Source organism: Sceloporus occidentalis, unplaced genomic scaffold (assembly GCF_023333645.1).
Source record: "Sceloporus occidentalis isolate IW3139 unplaced genomic scaffold, rSceOcc1.0.p SCAF_66, whole genome shotgun sequence".
In the NCBI taxonomy this organism is placed as follows: Eukaryota; Metazoa; Chordata; class Lepidosauria; order Squamata; family Phrynosomatidae; genus Sceloporus; species Sceloporus occidentalis.
Window position 1 is genome coordinate 3998410 of NW_028317046.1, and position 22535 is coordinate 4020944.

Below are 22535 nucleotides of genomic sequence, written 5' to 3' on the forward strand. Positions count from 1 at the left end.
ATCGTTAATTTACCTAAATATTCTTTTTAAGTTTGGTTGGGGAGAGGCTCTTGACACGGGGGGGGGGGGGGTCTTCTTATCATCACCAGGGCTCATTAACTAAGTACAGCTACACTCCGCTCTAAATGAATGAAGCTCTGCCGAGGAGTCTAAGCGGGGGTTAAACGGATATAAATTCCGTCTCCCGACGCCGACAATCAGTCCCTTCGCTTAGTTAGATACCAAACCCGCATCTCCAGGCCGTGCCGGTCTCTCCAGCGGCGATGGTCGCACAGTGCTTAGAATTAATTACAGTGAACTCAGGGGAGGAAAAAAAACCGCTAAAAAGGCTGGAGTTTGTCTTATTTGCCAGTGAAATAACCAAAAATATATATACGTGACATCATGGAGATAATACACGGGGAAAGCAGCAAATGCCGTATTTACATTTAAATAGAAACATCTTTCCTTTGTGTTCAAAACGGACCTTCTGCAGCAAGTCACGAGCGCCTCGGGTACCTGAAAGGGCTCGGCCGTCCCCCGCAAGCCGTCCCGCCGCCGGGGAGGACAAAGATTAACGCTTAACAAAAAACACGCGTGGAGCCGCCTGCACTTTTGCATTTTCCTTACGTTTGAACTTATCTCGATGAAGAAGAGATCAGAAAACCGAGCTCGTTGTGCAGGAGTGATACTTTCTGCGGTTTGGCAGTGACGAGGTTAATACCGCCGGTAGATCTGGAAACGGTCCGTTTGCCGGTGGGCAGCCGGTCGCGAGGGTCTTCGGTGCCGGAAAGTCACCGGCGGTGTGGTGTCCGGCTGAGGGTGGGCTGGTTACAGGCTTTGGCAAATTTCAAGAGTTTATTGATGCTTTTTGTGTCGCCCCCACCGCCTCGGGGTGCAGTCTTTCGAGGGTTAATCGGTGCCGAGGGGCCACGTCTCAGATGACAAAAGACGATTTGTGTCTGAAATCTCCCTGCGAGGAAACAACAATCCCAGCGTCAGAGACCAAAAAACGCTTTATTACCCCGATTACAAACTCTACGGCTGCTGAACGAGCTAAGCTTAAAACATGGCCGTCCTTATAATAAAGGGAAGGGGTTAATGGCGACTTCTCTAAGGGCCGGCGGCCGCTTACTGCGCGGGAAAAGACGAAAAGAAATAAAATCCAGAGAAATCCTCACCTCGTCGCCGGTCCGCATGTAATTCACGCCTTCTGACTTTGCCGGGTTTTTATAGCTGAAGAATTAAAACCAGACAGAAAACAGCGGTGAGATAATCATTAAACACACTACACACTATACACACACTATACACTATACACACTATATACACACATTATACACTATACACACACACTACACACTATACACACACTATACACTATACACACTATATACACACATTATACACTATACACACACACTACACACTATACACTATACACACTATATACACACATTATACACTATACACACACTATACACTATACACACTATATACACACATTATACACTATACACACACTATACACTATACACACTATATACACACATTATACACTATACACACACACTACACACTATACACACTATATACACACATTATACACTATACACACACACACTACACACTATACACACACTATACACACACACTACACACACTATACACTATATACACACATTATACACTATACACACACACTACACACTATACACACACACTACACACTATACACACTATATACACATATTATACACTATACACACACACTACACACTATACACACACTATACACACATTATACACTATACACACACACTATACTATACACACACACTATACACTATACACACACTATACACTATACACACTATACACTATACACACTATATACACACATTATACACACACACTATACTATACACTATACACACACACTATACACTATATACACACTATATACACTACATACTATACACTATACACACACTATACACTATACACACTATATACACACATTATACACTATACACACACACTATACTATACACTATACACACACACTACACACTATACACACATTATACACTATACACTATACACACTATATACACACATTATACACTATACACACACACTATACACTATACACACACACTACACACTATACACACACTATACACTACATACTATACATTATACACTATACACACTATACACACACTATACACACACATTATACACTATACACACACTATACTATACACTATACACACACACTACACACTATACACACTATATACACACATTATACACTATACACACACACACTATACTATACACTATACACACACACTATACACTATACACACACTATACACTACATACTATACATTATACACTATACACACTATACACACTATACACTATACAGACTATACATACTACACACACTATATACTATACACACTATACACACACACACTATACACTATACACACTATATACTATACACACTATATACTATACACACTATACATTATACACCATACACAAACTATACATTAAACACTATACACACTATATACACACTATATACACACTATATACTATACACACTATATACTATACACACTATACACACACTATACACTATATACTATACACACTATATACACACTACACACTATACATACTACACACACTATACACACTATATACACTACATACTACACACACTATACACACACACACTATACACACACTATACACACTACACAGGGCCCGTTTGGGGTGTTGGCTTTTCTCTTAATATTTCGCTCATAAAGCAAGACTTTTTTTTTTTTTTTTTATAACTTACTGCTTAGTGAATAAGGCCCCGTACAGCAAAGCGCTAAGTCCTTTCAGAATCAGAGCCGCCGCTGATAGAAGGATGATACCGGAGCCCCCGAAATATGAACGATTTACCCCAAATTATCACCGGTGTAGGAAATAAGAGGTTGGGCCCGCGGTGCGCCGGGCGGACGTTACTTACTTCTGTCCGCTGGATCTGGTGCCGCCGGCGAAGTAACCCTTCCGATACGCGCAGCAGATGCCGGCGGTGATCAGCGCCAGCACCAGGACCACGACCAGAATGCCCCCGACGATGCCGCCGACGTTCAGGTCATCTGCGGGCAGACGAGGGCACGTTAACGGCTTTGGGGGACGAGGCAGAGCGGCCGGGGGTTATTTGGGGGGGAACGTTTTACTTTAAGGTATTAAGGCCGTCACTTACACACTTCCAGCACTTGCTCCTCGCACGTGGCCGAGCCGGCGGCGTTCCTCGCGATGCAGTAATAGCTCCCCATGTCGCCTTTGGTTACCGCAGAAAATAGCTAAAAAAAAAATAAAAAAGATCCAAACCTTTACGTTTGATTTATCTGCCGGTCGCGTGATTTAAACGGCAGGTAGGAGGCTAAAGTTACCACGGGACGCGCAGACCTGGGTAGGAAAGACTCACCAGGGTGCCGGTCTTGGGATCGGCCGTGAAAGAAGAATTGATGAATTTGGGGTTGGATTTGGAGTCGGCGGGGAGGGGGTCTCCGTTGCGGATCCAGGTGTAGCTGGAGCCGGGGTATCCCTCGCTCTCCTGGCAGTGGAGCGCCGCGGACTTCCCCACCGGGACTGCTTTGGGGACGCTGCACTTGGGAGCCACTGGTTTGACTGGTAAAAAGGGGAAAACAAACATTATTCACAGAGAAACTCACGAGATGGAATTCATCGGCCCCGAAATACCGCGAGTCGGACAGCCCCTAATCTGATTGGATCTCAGACATAAAACTGAAAATTAATAGAATATTCTGTAAATCATGGCATTTCTCATATTTTAGCGTGTGGATGTATGTTCTACATCACGCGTTCTTGCGTGACATCACCATGCACCCCCCCTCTTGCTTTATGGCAATGTCGGTCGGACCGCGGTGTACATTTTACGGCGGCCGTAAAGCATCGTCTTAAACAAAACGTTCTTAAAGTGATGCAAAAATATCCAAAATAGCGGTTTTTGCCTCCTAAGTAAAATTAATGTTGAAATAAAACATCAAAAAAAAGCAAAGAACGGGACCTTAAGAGGGAAACGCGGAGTAATGGAGCTCTAATTCCGAACGCTAATTAACCTCTTGTGCACCGTACCCAGCTGCGAGCCACCCCAGCGCACGCCCTTATTAACAGACCTGCGAGGGCTTCGGGGCCAGAAATCTCTGGGCCTTGGGTGTGCGATTAAAATCAAAACAGAAAAACCGGAGAACGCCAATTAACCGATTATCAGTAAAATAATAATAATAATAATAATAATAATAAAATAATAATTATTATTCAGAAAAAAATGGCTGCCATTACTTCTTTACATTCTTTTGTTAATATTATTTTAATATTTGTTACATGCCGGGGTAACGGGACTTCCGTGCACCAAGCTGATAGGGGGCGCGTGGAAGGGGGGGGGGGCGTGGACGGGGGGGGGGGGCGCTTTACCCTGAACGGTGAGCGAGATGCTGATCTCGGCGATCTTCTTGTCGTCGTCCATGGCGGCCACCTCGCAGCGGTACATGCCGGTGTCTGTGCGGCTGGTGTTGAGAATCACCAGGGAGCTCTTGGACTGAACCTGCGCGCGGTTCCGTAAATCACCTGAAAGAAGAAGAAAGCGAATAAACGCAAAAAAACGATAAACAAAAACGTTAATTCCCTGCGATAACGAAGAACGCTTTATACCACGGCTCGCGGGAATCGTTACCTTGGATCGTGTTCTCGAAATAGACGTACGAGGTTTCGTCGTTGCGGATTTTCTTCCATTCGATTCTGGGATCGTTGGTGTTGGTGCTTTTAATTATACAGGAGAGCTCGACGCCTGCGGCAAACGGGGAGGAATAAAGCGGCTTTAATGGTTCTGCTCCTGGGTTATCAGAAACGACGAGCGACGACGAGAATATCAGGAGCGGGGATCCCGCGGACTCTCTCTATCGGCAAAATATATTATGTAATAAAAAAGGGTCAGGGGCAATGCAAGGGAGTTTTCATTTACTGAGAAGGTAGTGAATAAGCGGAACAGCCTCCCAGCAGAAGTGGTAGAGGGTGATACAGGGGATTAAACACGCATGGGATAGACATACGGCTCCTGAATCTAAGACGAGACCAACGACTGATTAAGGTTTGAGTCTTTACAGCAGGAAAAACGAGCGACTAGATGGGGGCCGGATGGGGGCCGATCTGCTGGGTTGGATTGCTATTCCAATGAAACGGTTAATGTACGGGTCATTAGAGGAAGTGTTTCGGGAAGGTGATGGAGCCCCGAAGGACAGGCTTCTGGACCAGCAGGAGGCGCACAGCGCCGGTGTCAGAGCCGCCGGGGAGAGTCATCGTCCGTCAGGGCCGGGGAGAAATAAACAGGAATCGACCGATTAACAAACTCTCGCTACTCACTCTGATATTCCTGCACTACGGGGAACGGGTTACCGGTAGCCAACTCCACGGCCACAACGCTGCAGCCTACAGAAAAAAAGAGAGAGTGATGGTTAAACACAGCCGTGTCTGGCTGAGGCTGATGGGAGTGCGTAAAGGCCAACTGTCCTGCTGCCGCTCCTTACAGTGAGCATTATCAGCGCAAAAGCTATTAACCGCCTCGCAACGTCACACAGAAATAGATTTTGCTCAAATTCGGTCCCTGGTTTTCGTAATATATATATATATGTCCCCTCGCTGTATTACCCTCTACCACTTCCACTGGGAGGCTGTGCCACTTATTTACTACCCTCGAGACAATGTATACCCTTTATAATGTCTGACACGAACCCACAGATACAAAGTATCTACAATAACCGTCCGCCCCCGCTAAGTCTGTAGGCGCTGTATGGATTCCACGCGGTAAAGTTTCCGATTTGTCGCTATTTGCCGGATTCGGAGAAATAAACGCTAAATAAATAAAACGCGGCTATTTTTAGTTATTTTTTTTTTGGAACGAGCGGATGGAAAATGAAGAGCGCCGGAGTTTAAAGGGACGCCTCGCAGGCCACTGCAGTAACTATGGCAACGCCAGAAACTGGCGTGTCAGAAAAGCAACTAATCTGTTAGCGCTAAAAATAATCTCCAGGACGGCATCATTAAAAACGCTCGCCGGCGGAATCCGCCAGCCATCCGCCGATCAACTACAACAATAAAGCAGCGATAGAGAGGAACGGCCGGAATCTAAAACTAGAGGGTCTTAAACGGGACAGAAGGGAGTTTTACTTTATGGAGAGGGTGGTGGATCAGTGGAACAGCCTCCCAGCAGGAGTGGTAGAGGGTAATACAGTGAGGGTATTAAACATGCATGGGATAGACATACGGCTCCTGAATCTAAGACGAGACCAACGACTGATTAAGGTTTGAGTGCTTACGGGGTCTCACGTTTATATATTAATGGCTCATACTGGGGGTCCAGAGACATCTAGATGCAGACATGAAAGGGTCTAAAACATTCTATTTCTACCCCGGATAGCACCGAGGAAACGGGGGAGGGGGGGGTTATGGGGTATTAGAGGGTCTAAGTTTATCTACAAAGCATTGAGGGGGTAAAGTCCGCCCCGAAACCAGGAGGCAAAGTGAGTGTGAAAGGAGCGGTGGGGGGTGGGGAGAGGGGCTTTTGTTTTAAGGAACCCCCCCACAGCTGTCTGGCCATTTAAATGTCTCTGGAATCCCTCATCTGTCACAGGACTGGACTCGGGGCTGTTATCAGCAATCACACAGACAGGGACTAAATGTTCAAAGCCCAGACATAAGGCTGGGGGTAGAAAAGAGACAGTGTCGCCCATCATAGTTACCCCCCCTCGAGAGCCCAATAATTAGTGTCAGAGCCGCGCAGGCACAGCCCCCCCCCCCGCTAATTTCAACAGAATTTCAAAATCAAACAAAGAACCCCCGAAAAAGACTAACGAGACGCAAAACGAAACGAGGTCACAGCGGGCCGGCAGCGGACGTTTAGGTTAAGTAAGCGGGTATATGAGGATGTTGCGTAACCATAGTAACAGAAAAGCAAAAAAAAAAAGGTGCAGATAAGGCACGTCCTCGGCCAATCGCGGCCAACATTAAAGGTTTGATGGAACCCAATAGAGGATTTAGGGGCATCGACCCGTTTTATTAAAGCGCGGAAGAGACGGCAGAGCGAAGGATGAGATGAGATCGGCTTCACCGAGACGACTCCTTCGCTTCTCCCGAGAATCAGACGTCTGGAATCCATTCTCCTTTGTTAAAGAATCCCCTGAAACTCTTCCTGTGCGGAGACAACGCATGGACGCTCAGAGCCCCCAATAACCCTACGCAGCCCCTCAAACGCAGACAGGGGTCGCTTGTTTTATAAAGAAAATACCATTAAATCCATTAAAGTAACATGAAATGGATGAGAAATCCAGCGCAGACGGGGTTAATGTTGTAAATGACTATTATAGCTGGAAACGGCTGATTTTTAATGGAATCTCTTCATAGGCGCACAGAGGCCCTTTATCACTCCCATCACTCCCGTGTTCCAATGGCCCTTTATCACTCCCATCACTCCTGTGTTCCAATGGCCCTTTATCACTCCCATCACTCCCGTGTTCCAACGGCCCTTTATCACTCCCATCACTCCTGTGTTCCAACGGCCTTTTATCACTCCCATCACTCCTGGGTTCCAATGGCCCTTTATCACTCCCATCACTCCTGTGTTCCAATGGCCCTTTATCACTCCCATCACTCCTAACATATGTTATGCGGAATATGATGGCGCTACATAAAACAATAAATAGTAATAATAGAACGCGCCCTGATAACGTGTATTAAACATTTATGTTCCGTATTTCATGATTTTCTGCCTCTGTAAATAAAAACATTCGGGGCCCCAAATTCTCATTTTATACGGGAAGGAAGGTCTCGTCAGTCCCGCCGACCGCACGGCACACAATGCAGTGGCTGACGGCCCCCGTCGCACGTTTTAAGCCCCAACCCCCATCAGCGATTGTTTGCAGCCACAGCGGAGATAAATCAGACAGAGAGCCTTTTCACCGTAAAGACCCTAAATCCTCGTCTGTCCCATAATCCTTGTATCGGGACAATAGGGAGAGGGCCGGGACCGGAGGGGGGTGAAGGCGAGGAAAGCCGGGACCGGAGGGGGGTGAAGGCGAGGAGAGCCGGGACCGGAGGGGGGTGAAGGCGAGGAAAGCCGGGACCGGAGGGGGGTGAAGGCGAGGAGGGCCGGGACCGGAGGGGGGTGAAGGCGAGGAGAGCCAGGACCGGAGGGGGGTGAAGGCGAGGAGAGCCGGGACCGGAGGGGGGTGAAGGCGAGGAGAGCCGGGACCGGAGGGGGGTGAAGGCGAGGAGAGCCAGGACCGGAGGGGGGTGAAGGCGAGGAGGGCCGGCTCGGAGCACCGAGGTGCCGCACGTGCGTGACGCTGGGCATTAGGGGCAGCCAGGGCAGATCTGCCCCAGACAGACACGGCCGAGAAGGGGATCCGCTTTCCTTTTGAACAGGTGTAGCTGCAGACATTACATCATCGCGTTTGCAGGTCAGGTGATCAGACGGCCCCCTGCGATGGTCCTGGAGGAAGCAGCACCTGTCTGAGCATGATGGGAGTTGTGGTCCCCTTCTGATTCTTAACTTGATCGCAGCAGGATCCAGATGATCCCCAAGTAATCGGCATCTTAATACAGGCATTTAACATCCTCTTATCCAATCATCCCATCCCCCGCCCTCCGCTCCCCGGTCCCTCGGAGGGCGCAGATCCAGGAAACTTCTACATGTGTTTCAGGCATTTCCTCAAAAGTTTCACGAACAATGGGATATTTCCCCCGATTACACCTCAGAACAAGCAGAATTATTCAATCCCCGCCGGGATAGCCCTCCCTGGCAATGGGTAAAAACTAGAACAAGAGCCTATAATCTAAAACTAGAAGGTCAGAGGCTTAGATGGAATAGAAGGAGGTTTTACTTTACTGGGCAGGTGGTAAGTAGGAGGAACAGCCTTCCAGCAGAGGTGGTAGAGGGTAATACAGTGAGGGTATTAAACATGCATGGGATAGACATACGGCTCCTGAATCTAAGACGAGACCAACGACTGATTAAGGTTTGAGTCTTTACAGCAGGAGAAACGGGCGAGTAGACGGGTGCCGGATGGGGCCGATCCGCCGGCGGGTTCTATGAGTATTTTGGTCTGGCACGCATTTAATTTCTATGCAGACCCCGAAGCCGGCCGGATCGCGGGGCAGAAGATATTATTTTCTGAGCGCTGGCGTCACGCGGCGCTCGGTCCGGTAATCTCTGCGACTCTCAAAAGCAATCAGAGAGGATCGGCCGGACAGAGCGGGAATCTCCTAAATCCTCTCTAATTCCCAAACCCGCTTTAAAGCTTAATCAGCGCGAGGTGCTGAAAAAATTAAACAATCCGTCCCAGACGCAGGACGCCCCCCGGAAAGACGCAGGGCACCCCAACAACCAGGGAGCCGCTACTATTACCTAGTTATATAGCGCCTTCATACTCCGTAGTGCTGTACAATGGGCTGGATGCTGCTGGCAGCTACATCTTTGTGCTTTTTTACAGCGGTCTCTATAAATCCATCTCTTGATGCTGCACTGCTTAGTAGAGATGGCCCTATATATGCAAACATTATCGCCAGCGGCGTCCCTCCCCGATTCCGGCATTTCTTGGTTACCAGTTGCCGGCATTTAAAGGGTTAAGAGGTTACGTTGGGTTTGAGAGGCCGGAAAGCAGCGAATTCATAACAAGGAAGCCAGACTCGATTCAGTGGGAAATATCAATCAAATCTCCCCAAACACACCGGACGCCGGGGGGGTGGGGGGGGGCTGCGGAAGGAACAGTCCGGGGTCCGGGTCTCAGCGCTTCCATTCCAAAAATATATCGCCAGCAACCGCGTACGATCCTCATGGATTTATATCTTCCTCAGGACACAAGACCTGTGAGGTCATCGGCAGGTAGACATGACATCACTACCAGCTACTCTGCAGCCTAAACCAACAGCTTGACAACAAATTTAACAGAATAAACACCAGAGATCCCCAAATTAGGGAAAGAAAAGTACATTTCTCTATTTTCTGTAATGTGGGTTTTCCACAATCCACGTGCCCACGGCGGCGCAAACTTTATGAACATCAGAATTACGACAAAAGGACAAAATGGAAACCCAGACTTGCCATTATTTAAAGATACACTTCATGGAGTCACCTGCATTCAAGCAGGGATATCGACATTAACATACCAGGGAAGCAAAAGCACCAACTGGGAGTCTTATATATGATCCCAGCGGGGGAGAATAGGAAGGAGTCGGGGTGAAGAGGCATATTCTCGGGGCGATGCAAATCTTTTACACGTATACAGTTACGCCAACGATACAGATCGGGTTTTATTTCTATATCTAAAGTCGATCACTGGGCGATAGTCCGACCTTTAAACAAGTTCATAAACAACAGCTCGGAACGGGCTCATAAACCAAAAAAAATGTCAAAAAGCAACGAATAAATATAAAATATACAGAGATAAAAAACAGCGTTTCCAGCCGCGGATCTCCCGTCTCTCTTCCTGTTTGGATCGCAGCTTTTTTTCTTTTTTTTTATGTAAAACAGAAAAAAATTCTTCGGCTTGGGTTAATAACACCGAGCGCCGATTCGTTCCCCGGCAGACGCCCCGACGCAATCGCCCCAAGCCCCCCCGGATTCCACACACGGCACAAAGCAGGAGGCCGCTGACACCTTTATATAATTAAACGACTTATAGTGTTTATTGTTTGTTTGTTTATTGTTTAGATACTTTTTTTTTTTTTAAAAAGGGGAAACGGAGATCCGTGTCTCAAGTTATCGTGCTGAACTTCTCTCCCTTCTCTCCTTCCACAAATCAGCAACAACCAACAAATTAACGGGGGGGGGGGGGGATAACCTAATGGGGAGGAATAATAAGTCTGGAAGGCTCTTCCCATGCTATGAACATGTGGGGGGTTTGTTTGTCTCTGTAAACATTGTTACAAAAGATTTGATGTTTGGAAACAGATCTGCTTCAAAGTATCAACATTATAAGTTACAGAACAGAATCTCATCTCGCTCAGTACCGCTATATAGATGCGCGAGGAAGAGAGCCTGCGGTTTCTGTGGAATTGTGGTGTAATATAGATCTGGTTATGTCCTGGTAACACATTGTACAGCGCTACGGAATATGATGGCGCTATATGAAACGATAATGATGATAATATTAGCCATCGTGTATTACGTGGTCTCCAGCATCGTAATGCTTGGGAATAGGTGTCCTTTAAGGGGGAACCCCATTCCTGCCCAGCCCGTACCCCACCTTAACCGCGACATATGTGACAAATATACGTAAACCAGGGACAAGGGCTGTAGGCCAAAGGTCGCTGCTCCAGATCACTGCCTTACATCTCTGGGTCTAAACAACCTTATCTCAATTCCTCAGACAACCTCCTCTTCACCATTATGATTTATCTCCCTCTCCCTGTTACCCCCCCTCCCTTCCCATCTTTGGGGTCCTGAGGTCCTTAGAGTCCATCTGAAATCTGATCGTTCTCTTGGCCAGTTGTGATTCATAATTTACGATCTATAGCTTTGCGTGAATATATCACTAATTACCCAAATTAAAAGCGTTTCTATTGGGGGTCCTAGGAAAGAAGAAGACAGCCCCTGCTCTGTAGGACGAGGGCTAGACACGATACACTAATTAGAGCCCGGAGTGGAACATGCTTCCACTATGAAAAGCGGAACAGCAAAGCAACATTGTGACATTAGAAGCGGCCGCGTGACGTAACATACGGCAACAATTTATTTCTTTTTTTACCCATATATTCCCACCAACCATTCAAATTCTTAGATTTTTTAATCAAGCAGGGTAAGAGGTGTAAATTTTATCGAACCTGAAAAAACCCATGAACTGAAGACAATAAATCTTTGGTCGTGACCGAACACTACTTGTGCACCGCGGTGTGTTCCGTGTGCCGGGAAGAAAGGAAGCATTCAATTCAAGGCCGAACGCCCGTCGGCGCGAGGAAGTTCCCAGGTGGCAAAAGGACACAAGTCAACTTCAATCAGAAGACGGAGTTGCGTTGCACGCCTGGTATCCCCGGGAAGCTGCTCAAAGGCTAGCGACGGGCTTTCTAGGAGCTTCCAAGACGAGCGCCCAAAGGCCAGCAGTTGGTCTGTGACAGCTGCTTCATTTAGGACACCGTCTGTTCCAGAACAGGTGTGTTGAATGTGAATGGACCCCAGAGTGGGGAGGAAAAAAATGTGTCATTTATTGTCACGCGAGGTCTGTGTACAGCAGTGAAGCAGTTAAATGTGTAAAATGACCGGTGTAAGGACTAAAAGAAAAAAGTTATAGTCCTTGAAAATTAAAACAAAACAGCCTCCCCTGCTGAGCGTCAGAGATATAATTAAACGGCTGGAAGAATAAATGATACGTCTACCAGGGTGCAGCTAACAGTCTGTGATTATTAAATATCCAGGAGCCTAATTATATAGATAGAAACATGGCTGACGCGAGCTCAACAGCTTGCACGATAGTGAATAAAGGAGCGAGTCCCCCCCTGAGAGCGATCCCAACCCGACAAGTGACGGAAACCAGTAAGAATTCCCAAACTACCAGTCAAAAGTTTGGGGTCACTTATAAATGTCCTTAAAGGAAAAGCACATTTTGTCCATTGAAATAACATGAAACAGATCGGAAATCCAGCACAGACGGGGTTAATGTTGTAAATGACTATTGTAGCTGGAAACTGATATTTTTAATGGAATCTCTTCATAGGAGTACAGAGGCCCTTTATCACTCCCATCACTCCTGTGCTCCAATGGCCCTTTATCACTCCCATCACTCCTGTGTTCCAATGGCCCTTTATCACTCCCATCACTCCTGTGTTCCAATGGCCCTTTATCACTCCCATCACGCCTGTATTCCTGAGTGACCCCAAACCTTTTAACAGAAGCCAGAAATAATTTTAATGTGGATTATCCATGTCAGTTTGGTCATGAGATCGCAAAAAATATTTTTTTTCTTGCAATTAGTTAAAAATAAATCTGTGTATAACTGACCCGCATTAGACCGGCGGTGCTGGTGATATACTCGTGGCCGGAACATGCGCAGAGGCAGCCGCTCATGAGGTTTCTGTTTAGAAAGCAGAGTCTTTCACATAAATAATTGCGAGGACTTTAGCAATAAACAGATTTGTCAGCGGGAACCAGATGTTTTTTTAGTGTCAGCCTTCCGGTTATCTGGCCGGATCGAGTAATTTGTCCCCAAAACACCCGCTTTATGTTTAAGGGGGGCGAGCGGATCAGACCCTTTCTAAACCTAAATTCCAAAGGCAGAGGTCGATTCCGCCAGCGGAAGAACGGAAACAACATGTCAGCTTTACGTTACATTTACTTCATCACTAAGCGAAAAAAAACCCTCCAGAACCCAGGTCTCTCCGGTCCCGGGCTCCACCGGCTCCTGCGCAGCCAACACTTCCTCCTCTAGAAACGAGGGCCGGCCGGAAAAGACGGAGAAGTTGAGTTATTGTCCTCGCGGCCGATCATCTGATCCAAAATATGTATTAAAATGATACCGAGTTGGCTCTGCTGTCTTACATCATCAAATGAAGCCCCTTAGAAGGACATTCAATGAGGCAGCTGAATTAGCGTTGTCCTTGCAATTGATGGAACAGACACCCAGTAGAGGAGGTAGATGCTAGTACAGCGAGAAAGCCCAGCTTTCTAGGATTATTTGGTCCTAAACATAGATGCGCGAAACACACAATTCATGCCGCTTGAGGCTCTTGGGCTGCTGGTGACATATTATGGCTGGCGTTCTAAGGGTTAAACACGCCCCGTCGTCTCCTATTGTTTGAGTTTATTTACATTGTCGCCCGTGGTTTATTTTTAAGTTTCCAGTTTGGCCGCTAAGCGCACTGGCAGAGAACGCAGCCCTCCTCGGCCCCGATCCGTCCCGCAGCCGGATAAACAGCCCAGCCTCACAACGATGACAACGGCAGCAGGAGTGACATCATTGATCGTCTCCAGCGGATGGTGATGCCGCCAGCACATTCCTGGTAATCACCGGCCTGGAACAATGTAAATGACTAATGAGCGGCCCGCCATGGCCCTCCATGCCACAGCTAGACCTCATAAACTCCCCTACCGTGGACAGGAGTGCAAAAGGCCTCCTTTGAATTTAATTGCCCTGATTGTGCCTCTGAAGGCCCGGAACAGAATATTGTCCATGGTGGGGGGGGGGTATTAATGAAGGGGATGTGACTGTCATACAAGTATGAAAAAGACAGAGAACAGACCCGACCACCTTAAACCACAACCGATAACAGAACGAGACCAACGAGTCCTCGGAACCCGGTGACGACTAAAAATAATACAAAGTATCAACTCCAGCCACGTGCATCCAAACACTCTGTTTAGGTCGGTTCTTGTTTGGGCTAAAAGACTCAAACCTTAATCAGTCGTCGGTCTCGTCTTAGATTCAGGAGCCGTATGTCTATCCCATGCATGTTTAATCCCCTTACTGTATTACCCTCTAGCATTTCTGCTGGGAGGCTGTTCCACTTATCCACCACCCTCTCAGTAAAGTAAAACTTCCTTCCATTCCATCTCAGCCTCTGACCCTCTAGTTTTCTAGTTTTAGATTACGGACCAGGAATAACAGATTTGGGACCAAATTAATCATATTAAAAGTTCATGCAAATAATTATAAAATACTTTGGGATTTTCACATCGATGTCCAGTCCCTGAAGTTTTTTAATGTTCCAGAAAAAAGGCGACAGAACGTATAATTTCAGGCCTATGGTTATCGATGAGTTAAACGAAAGATGCTGAGACACATTTAAGTTAGCAAAAGTGAGAGTAAGTGTGAGTGACAGAGCATAGGTGTGAATGTAAGTGAGCGTGAATGTAAGTGAGCGTGAATGTAAGAGAGCGTGAATGTAAGAGAGCGTGAATGTAAGAGAGCGTGAATGTAAGAGAGCGTGAATGTAAGAGAGCGTGAATGTAAGAGCGTAGGCGTGAATGTTTAGTGAGCGAAAGTGTGAGTGTAAGTGTGACTGTGAATGAGCATAAGTGAGTGTGAGTGAGAGTAAGCGCTTAAAATGTCTTACAAAACCTATTCAGGATAATTTCACAGAAAATGAATCCACAGACGCGTCAGACCCGTGTATTCCGCACACGCGGCTGGAACTGAGAACTCTGCAAAGCGGAGGCCGGCGCGAGAGAGCTCACAATCGTTACCTCAACAGCCACAAAGAGGAAGCGAATAAGAAGAAAACATCTGTATCGAGGAAAACAGGACTTCCTGACCCATTACTCATCCTCGCCGGGGGAAGGATCAGTCGGACCGTTCCTTCACTCACAGGGGGGCGTCTAGCCATTCTTAAAGGGGCCGCATGGAAAGTCTATTCTCCAATCTGCCGCCATTATCTTACACGCCAGGCTCGTAGCTGCCGGGGGTTACGGTTATTACCTGTTCGTGGGCCTGAGGCCCGCGGGATATCAGGGCGATATCACCAGCCCCGCCATACCGACACAACGTGCCCCATAACAACGTCTGCAAAAAGGAGCGGCACGCTAAGCAGCGCTTACACGCAAAGTTTGTAAGGCAGAATTCTTTCGCCCCATAATGAATACTAACCTAAAATAATAAGAAGAATGTATAATACTATAATATATGTATTATTATTAAAAATACATTATGAATAAAAATAATTAAACCAATAATAATAAATATGTATAATATAATACTATTATTATATGAGAAATGTATTATTCATTGTTAACAATATATTATGAATAATGACAATATAATAATATAATACCGTACCTATATTATTATTACTATATTATATATATTTATTATTATTAACAATAATATATTATGAATAATAAAATAATAATAATACGGGGTAAATCAGAAAGATCTTTTGGGTCAAACTGGTCCACATGTTGAAAGACCAAAGGTCCATCCCGCGCTCGGTACTCCGGTGATTCTGCCCCAGCGGACCTCAGACTATGAATAAAATCCCTAAATCGCTAAAAATTCCAAATAACCAACCTAAACCCCAATGATGTAGGCGTGAACATCCTATGACATCATCAGACGGGTGGGTAGATGAAAAAAACATTGTAAATGATGTCAGAAAATTTAAATTGCGTAGTTGTAGAATGAGGGTCCGCGGGGGGGGGACACACTAAACGTCTCGCAGACGGGTAATACCCCAGCCAGCCGACAGCGCGCACCCTCTATATAAACACTAAACTAATCTGTGACTCCCTTATCTACCCCGGACACCCCACGTCTGTATTACAGTATTTACCCCGAGTCTACCCCAAGTTGTGCTATATGTAGAAATACACAGAGAACGGGTTTGCTGTACCACAAAGCTAGCAATCTAATGCCCTGAAGCCCACCCTGTGCTCAGAAAAATCTCACTAACTGTATAGAAAAAACAGTAATTACTCCATAAAAAGGAATACCCCTGCGGGTATTTATCATCAGTTAATAACCCCCCATGTCTACTTACCCTCTATATTTGAATACCCCTCCTGGTATTAAACCCCTATACAGTATAATCCATGGGGCAATTATCCTGTATAAAAAAGCCCCATGTGGTATCTACCCTGAATAAAAATACCCCTCCCGGTATTTACCCTGTGTAAAGAATACCCCTCTTCACCTTGTATGAAGTAATGCCCCAGCCCATTCCCAGTGTTTACCCCGTAGGACATGATACCCCTTCCCCTCCCGGTATTTACCCGGTATGAGGCGATACACGGTGCCAGCCCCTCCCCGAGCCCTCCCTCTGAGGCGGATAACGGTAAGCTGCGTACCCGTGCCGCTCCTGGGGCTGCTTTCCCCGGTACTCACCGTACTGAAGCAGCAGTAGAAGCCCCGCTATCGGTACAACCGGTGCCACCATGATGGCGCCTCGCAGCGGATTAATGAGACTGGCAGCGACTGGGCTCCCGGGCCGTCTACACGCCACACCCCCTCTACCTCATTGGCTCTTCCCAGCTAACGGTCCCCAAGGCAGAACCGCCCTCTCTCTTAGTCACGCCCCAGTCTTTGTGCTTGGCAGAAGTTTGGGATGACCGGAGTCCTGCCCACACCCCCCAGGGCAGCCCCGCCCTGCCAGGCCGCGAGTTACCCCCGCACACCAGCCGGGGGGAGGGCACTTTACCCTGAGTATCAATACACAAATAACACGGGGAGGGGGGTCTCCAGCAGCTGCAGAACCTCTTGGGAGACGGGGCTGTCAATCACTGATTTAATAAAAGATTGTTTATTTTTTTTTTATTATTATTTAATTATTTATGTTCTGAAATGGGGTTTGCCCGAATCACCCGCACAGATACCCCAGCGTTTCGCAAATGAGAAGGAGTTTATGTGGCTTCTTTTTTGAGTTTTTTTAGAATATTTTTTCTTTATTCTCCTTTTCCTTTTCTTCCTTCCTCTTTCCCTCTCTTTCTTTTCCTATTTCTTTCTAACTCAATTATTCTTTTTCTTTCTTTCTTTCTTTCTTTCTTTCATTCTTTCTCATAAGGGCAGCACATGTACATCTTGTAGATAGGATGCATCCTTATAGGGTCTCCATAGCAACCTGCGATGAATGAATAGAAGCATCAGACGCTATTACCATGGAGACAGGATGAAGGGACCTGCATACTTGGTTGCCAGAGAGATGGGATGAAGTTACCTGGCAAACTGGGTTGCTATGGAAACAGAAGAAGGATGCTTTTTGAAGATAAACTCTGGAGGGACAGACATCGGGCGCCGTCTGTTCTCTGGAGAATAGTGACCGTACGAGGGAAGCAGACCCCCCGCCGGTTACTCCATCTATTGGCCGGTTCATGGGCCACCTGAATGCTTTGTCGGAGATATTAGTTGCTATAGCAATATCTATAGGTTACCTGACATTCATTGTTGCCATGGTAATACATTGATCCAGGTAATTCTCGCCGTGATATCTATAGCTTGTATTTGGAGTTATCGACGACGTAGCTGCTTCTGTGTAAAATCAACAACCTGATAAAGTTCACATCAAGTTTAATAAATAGATAGATAGATAGATAGATAGATAGATGGAGAGATAGATAATGGAGAGATAGATAATGGAGAGATAGATAGATAGATAGAGGTTTGAGTCTTTACAGCAGGAGAAACGGGTGACTAGCCGGGCTGAACGGGGTTATGATGAGGTGAGTGAGTTGGATCCTGAAAACTCGCTGTTTAGTGAATCCACCCCTTATTAAGGTGGTAACGAGCGTCACCTCCACAATCTTGCATGGTAGGAGTAGGAGGGGCAATTATGTTGCATGTATGTTGCGTTCATGTTGTGCGCATGTTGCATGTGTGTTGCTGTGTATGTTGCATGTGTTTTGCTGTGTATGTTGCGTGTATGTTGCGTGTTTGTTGCTTGTATGTTGCGTGTATGTTGCGTGTATGTTGTTTGTATGTTGCATGTATGTTGTGTGTATGTTGCGTGTATGTTGTGTGTATGTTGCATGTATGTTGCATGTATGTTGCGTGTATGTTGTGTGTATGTTGCATGTATGTTGTATGTTGTGTGTATGTTGTGTGTATGTTGCTTGACAGAGACCAGAATTATATTTCAGCCTTTACTTTGTGTTATGGCGCTGCTGCCACCTACTGGAGAAACAACGAAGTATCGCCATAAATCATAGAGACCTCCCAATCCACAAAAAAGTAATTAAATCTAATTAATCAAACACATAGAAGAATTATATTATCTATAAATAACTGTAATCTAACACTAGAGGATCAGAGGCTGACATGGAATAGAAGGGAGTTTTACTTTACTGACAGGGTGGTAGATAAGGGGAACAGCCTCCCAGCAGAAGTGGTAGAGGGTAATACAGTGAGGGTATTAAACATGCATGGGATAGGCATACAGCTCCTGAATCTAAGACGAGACCAACAACTGATTAAGGTTTGAATCTTTACAGCAGGAGAAACGGGCGACTAGACGGGGGCCGAATGGGGCCGATCTGCCGGCGGGTTGTGGGTTTCTATGAGTCATTTTATTCCGATATCGCAAACTTTATTTGGCCGGCAGGAAGGCGACACATCGTGATACGGTACGTTAGGATGTGGGTGAGCGGCAGGAGATGAGTAGCGAGTATCACTAATCAGCCCTGCACCGTATTGTATCAGGAGAACATATTACTCACTGAAAGGCGCTACATGTGAGTCATGTGATTCGTCAGCCATGTTAGCTTCGTATCTATGGAGACGAGGCCAAAACCTGCTGCGTGCGCGGCTTTTGTAAAGCATGAGTGGCGATACGAGAGCGAGGGGGATCACGTAACTAGAGGGTCCCGGGAATATGACACACGGGGGGGCCGCCAACAGACGGAGCAATTACACGAGCGGGGGGCCGGTTTAACCCTTTAGGGAGAAAGAAGCTGATTGTCGGGAAGGCGCGTGACACACGATTTACCACCAGGGGGACACCAAGTTCGGAATCGCATCCCACCAACGTAAGCAGATCGCCACACGGCCGGGATTAACGTAACACACAGAGAGCATGACAGCAGATCGGCCCCCTATGGCCCCCGTCCAGTCGCCCAAACCTTAATCAGTCGTTGGTCTCGTCTTAGATTCAGGAGCCGTATGTCTATCCCATGCATGTTTAATACCCTCACTGTATTACCCTCTACCACTTCTGCCGGGGGCTGTTCCACTTATCTACCACCCTCTAAATAGTGGTTTGTAAGAAGAGGCACGGTGTGTTCCAAGTGCAATCTGAGCACCGTAAATTTGCCCAGGACACGGAGGAGGTTGCTGGGATTTTTAGGAGCTCCTTCCTATATCCAAGTTTACCAGGGGCTAATCTCAGTTTAATGATAAACTCCGCATAAACTGAGGGAAATTCTACCGTATTTATAATTGGAATTTTATACGTTGGGTTTGTACAGGCCTTTCTCTAAAGGGCCCCGTAGACCAACGTGGCCCCTATGAGTGGATGCCGGCAGCTGCGCCCGGACCGGAAAGTGTTAATCCTCGTGGCTCGTTAGCAGAATATTAAAGTAGAAACCCGCGTAAGGCTTTCATGGGGACTCTGAGCAGGAAATGGATGGCTTGCAATCAGGTGCCTTTTTTGCCGGCGCTTGGCTGCGGCCCACGAGATGATCCATACCATCAGCTCCGGACGGCGTGCGTGCGTGCGTGCGTGGTGGTGGTGGTTGTGGTAATCGGGGGTGTGTGGGGGCTGGTGGTAGTGGGTGTGGGGGGGTGTATGTGGGCACGGTATAGCCTACGCCGGCTGATTTGAATGAATGTGAAATGCAGGAGGGATCGTCTCTGCGTCTGCGTCTCGGAGAAGGTCATTGTGAATGAGTTGTCCAGCTGTGATATTATTCATCTCAACAACTAAAATGCAGGGTGCGTTACCTTCTGCCCCTTCTGCTGCCCCCTCAATTTTGCTCTCTGTTAATTCTTTTATCTGTCTTTCTTTTTTTGTTCATCAAGAATAAAACCCACGAGAGGCATTAATTATGTGACTTATGTCATTGTAGCTCGATCCCTTACGTTGATATCGGTCTCCGTGTTTGCTTGGTAGGTATAAAGAAGATGAAAGCAAAGAGCTCCACTATTGCCCCTCTTTCCTCCCCTGATGCCCCTATTTCCTCCCCTGATGCCCCTCTTTTCTAGGAGGTCGGAATGTTTGCTGGGTATGATGGGATCGCAGGGTTCTAAAGCCCCGATAATGTGTATAGAAACAGAAGTAGAAGTAGACAGCTTCCTTTCCAAATATATTAAATAACTCATTTACCGCTTCTTGCACATGCTCAGTAGCATTATAGTCACTAAAGCAGCAGCCAATCCTATATATACTAGCAAAACATCAGTGTTCAGATAGCATACGTGTGATTGGCTGCTCTTACAGCCATTGATTTCAGTGGGAGGTCAGCTCCATTTGAGTAGAATGAGGAGATCTACTGGGCATGTGCAAGAAGCGTACCATGGTATGCTCCTTGCTTCCCCGAGGGGCAGCTGGGGGGAAGAGTTAAAGGAGACGGAAGATCTCCAATAACTAAAGAACGCCTGCACCGATTTCCATGCAGTAAAAGGCACCGGAGTCCTTGCAAGATGCACTCCAATATGCACTTATCATGAAAATATCACTTCTCATTCCAAAAAATTCAGCTGGAGGAGCCCATTTATAGTAAAGGGAGAAAATAGTCTGGGGTGGGAACCAAAGTTCGTTTTGGAGGAGAAGTCATTTAACAGAAGTCTGTGTTCTTTGCTTGCGGCGAGATCTCAGAGTACGTGACGAACGAGCGAAGTGACGCTGACATCATCATCCAACACCTGCACTCGTGATTCGCTTCCCGAACCTGCAGCCGAGAGATGAAGTCCCCACAGCTTCCGAATGTTCTTATGCAGGCGACGTGACAAGACGTTCTGTGACGGTTCTGCTGGCTGTGGAGGAGTCGAGATCCTGCTGGGGGTTTCAGCAAAGTCAACGTGCACATAAGATTTCCTCACTGTATCAGCCTCTACCACTTTTGCTGGGAGGCGGTTCCCTTTATCTACCACCCTCTCAGTAAAGTAAAACTTCCTTCCATTCCATCTCAGCCTCGGACTCTCGAGTGTTAGATTCCGGTCTCTTGTTGTAACTTTTCCCCTCCTTTGAAATAAATTCCCTCCTGTCCTTTGTTAGATCCTTTTATGTATTAAAACATCTCTGTTCTATCTGGAATGTTTTCCCTGCCAATATCCCATTTGCTTCCCAAAATCTTTACCCCCTGGGAAGATTCACCAAAAATCTTTTTTTTTTGCATTATTCTGAGAAAATGACCTTGAAATCGCCCACTTAACGGTGGACATGCAAGCAGCGTTGATTTATACTTTAATATAAATAACGGATCCAGTGATTGCCACATTCTGCTCGGGTGATGTTTTTCTGTTCCTAGCCAACATTCTGCGCGATGAAATTGAATTATTACTATTTGTTCAGAGTGACATTTTCTAAAATGAAGTGCGGGTGCCAATAATGCGACAAACAATGAAGCCGCTATAATTGAAGATACTCACGTAGAAATACCTGTGAATCACCAGCTTTCATGAAGTTATGACTCTCACCATCCTTATCTAACCTGGAGCTGCAGTCCTAATAACACCGGGGACATCAATGGATTATGGGAGCACAGAAAGTAGTCGTCTTAGATTCAGGAGCCGTATGTCTGTCCCATGCATGTTTGATGGATGATGGACCTCATCAGCAGAATAGAGAGAGTGTCCCTCATGGCACACGTGAACAAGGAGGTCTATGTCTAGACTCACCCTTGCTCTCGAGGTGGACTCGGCTCGGCTCACTCGTGCCATTACAAAGGCAATGTCTCCTTTGATATATATCAGTCTGATCCTGTCCACGTGGGCAGCCCAAAACCGTCATGTGGTTGAGTTGTTCTGATAGCCCTTCGTGGGGTTCACCTCGAGTGAGTCCAGACGTGGACCTCCTTGCTCACGGGTACCTAGGGGATACCAGCTGGATCCTAC

The 22535-nt window shown here is 46.6% G+C and overlaps 1 protein-coding gene across 1 annotated transcript; it reads right to left on the reverse strand.

Annotated features, from left to right (window-relative positions):
* Positions 1-916: 916 nt before the first annotated feature.
* LOC149286924 (junctional adhesion molecule C-like) lies at positions 917-14056 on the reverse strand. Its single transcript, XM_089493705.1, has 10 exons — positions 13922-14056; positions 13064-13136; positions 5437-5502; positions 4751-4864; positions 4492-4644; positions 3482-3684; positions 3257-3356; positions 3017-3149; positions 1161-1215; positions 917-952 (listed from the first exon to the last, which is right to left on the reverse strand). Exons 1-10 carry the CDS (start codon positions 14054-14056, stop codon positions 917-919), a joined length of 1068 nt encoding a protein of 355 aa, XP_089349831.1.
* Positions 14057-22535: the final 8479 nt, after the last annotated feature.

Excerpts from the sequence above, each read along its gene's own strand:
- LOC149286924 (XM_089493705.1), bottom strand. The coding sequence starts at position 14,056 with ATGTGCTGGCGGCATCACCATCCGCTGGAGACGATCAATGATGTCACT. Across the intron at positions 5,503-13,063 it reads GCACCGCCGGTCTAATGCGG|GCTGCAGCGTTGTGGCCGTG; the intron begins GTCAGTTATACA and ends TTTTTTCTGTAG. Across the intron at positions 3,685-4,491 it reads CATCTCGCTCACCGTTCAGG|TCAAACCAGTGGCTCCCAAG; the intron begins GTAAAGCGCCCC and ends CCTTTTTACCAG.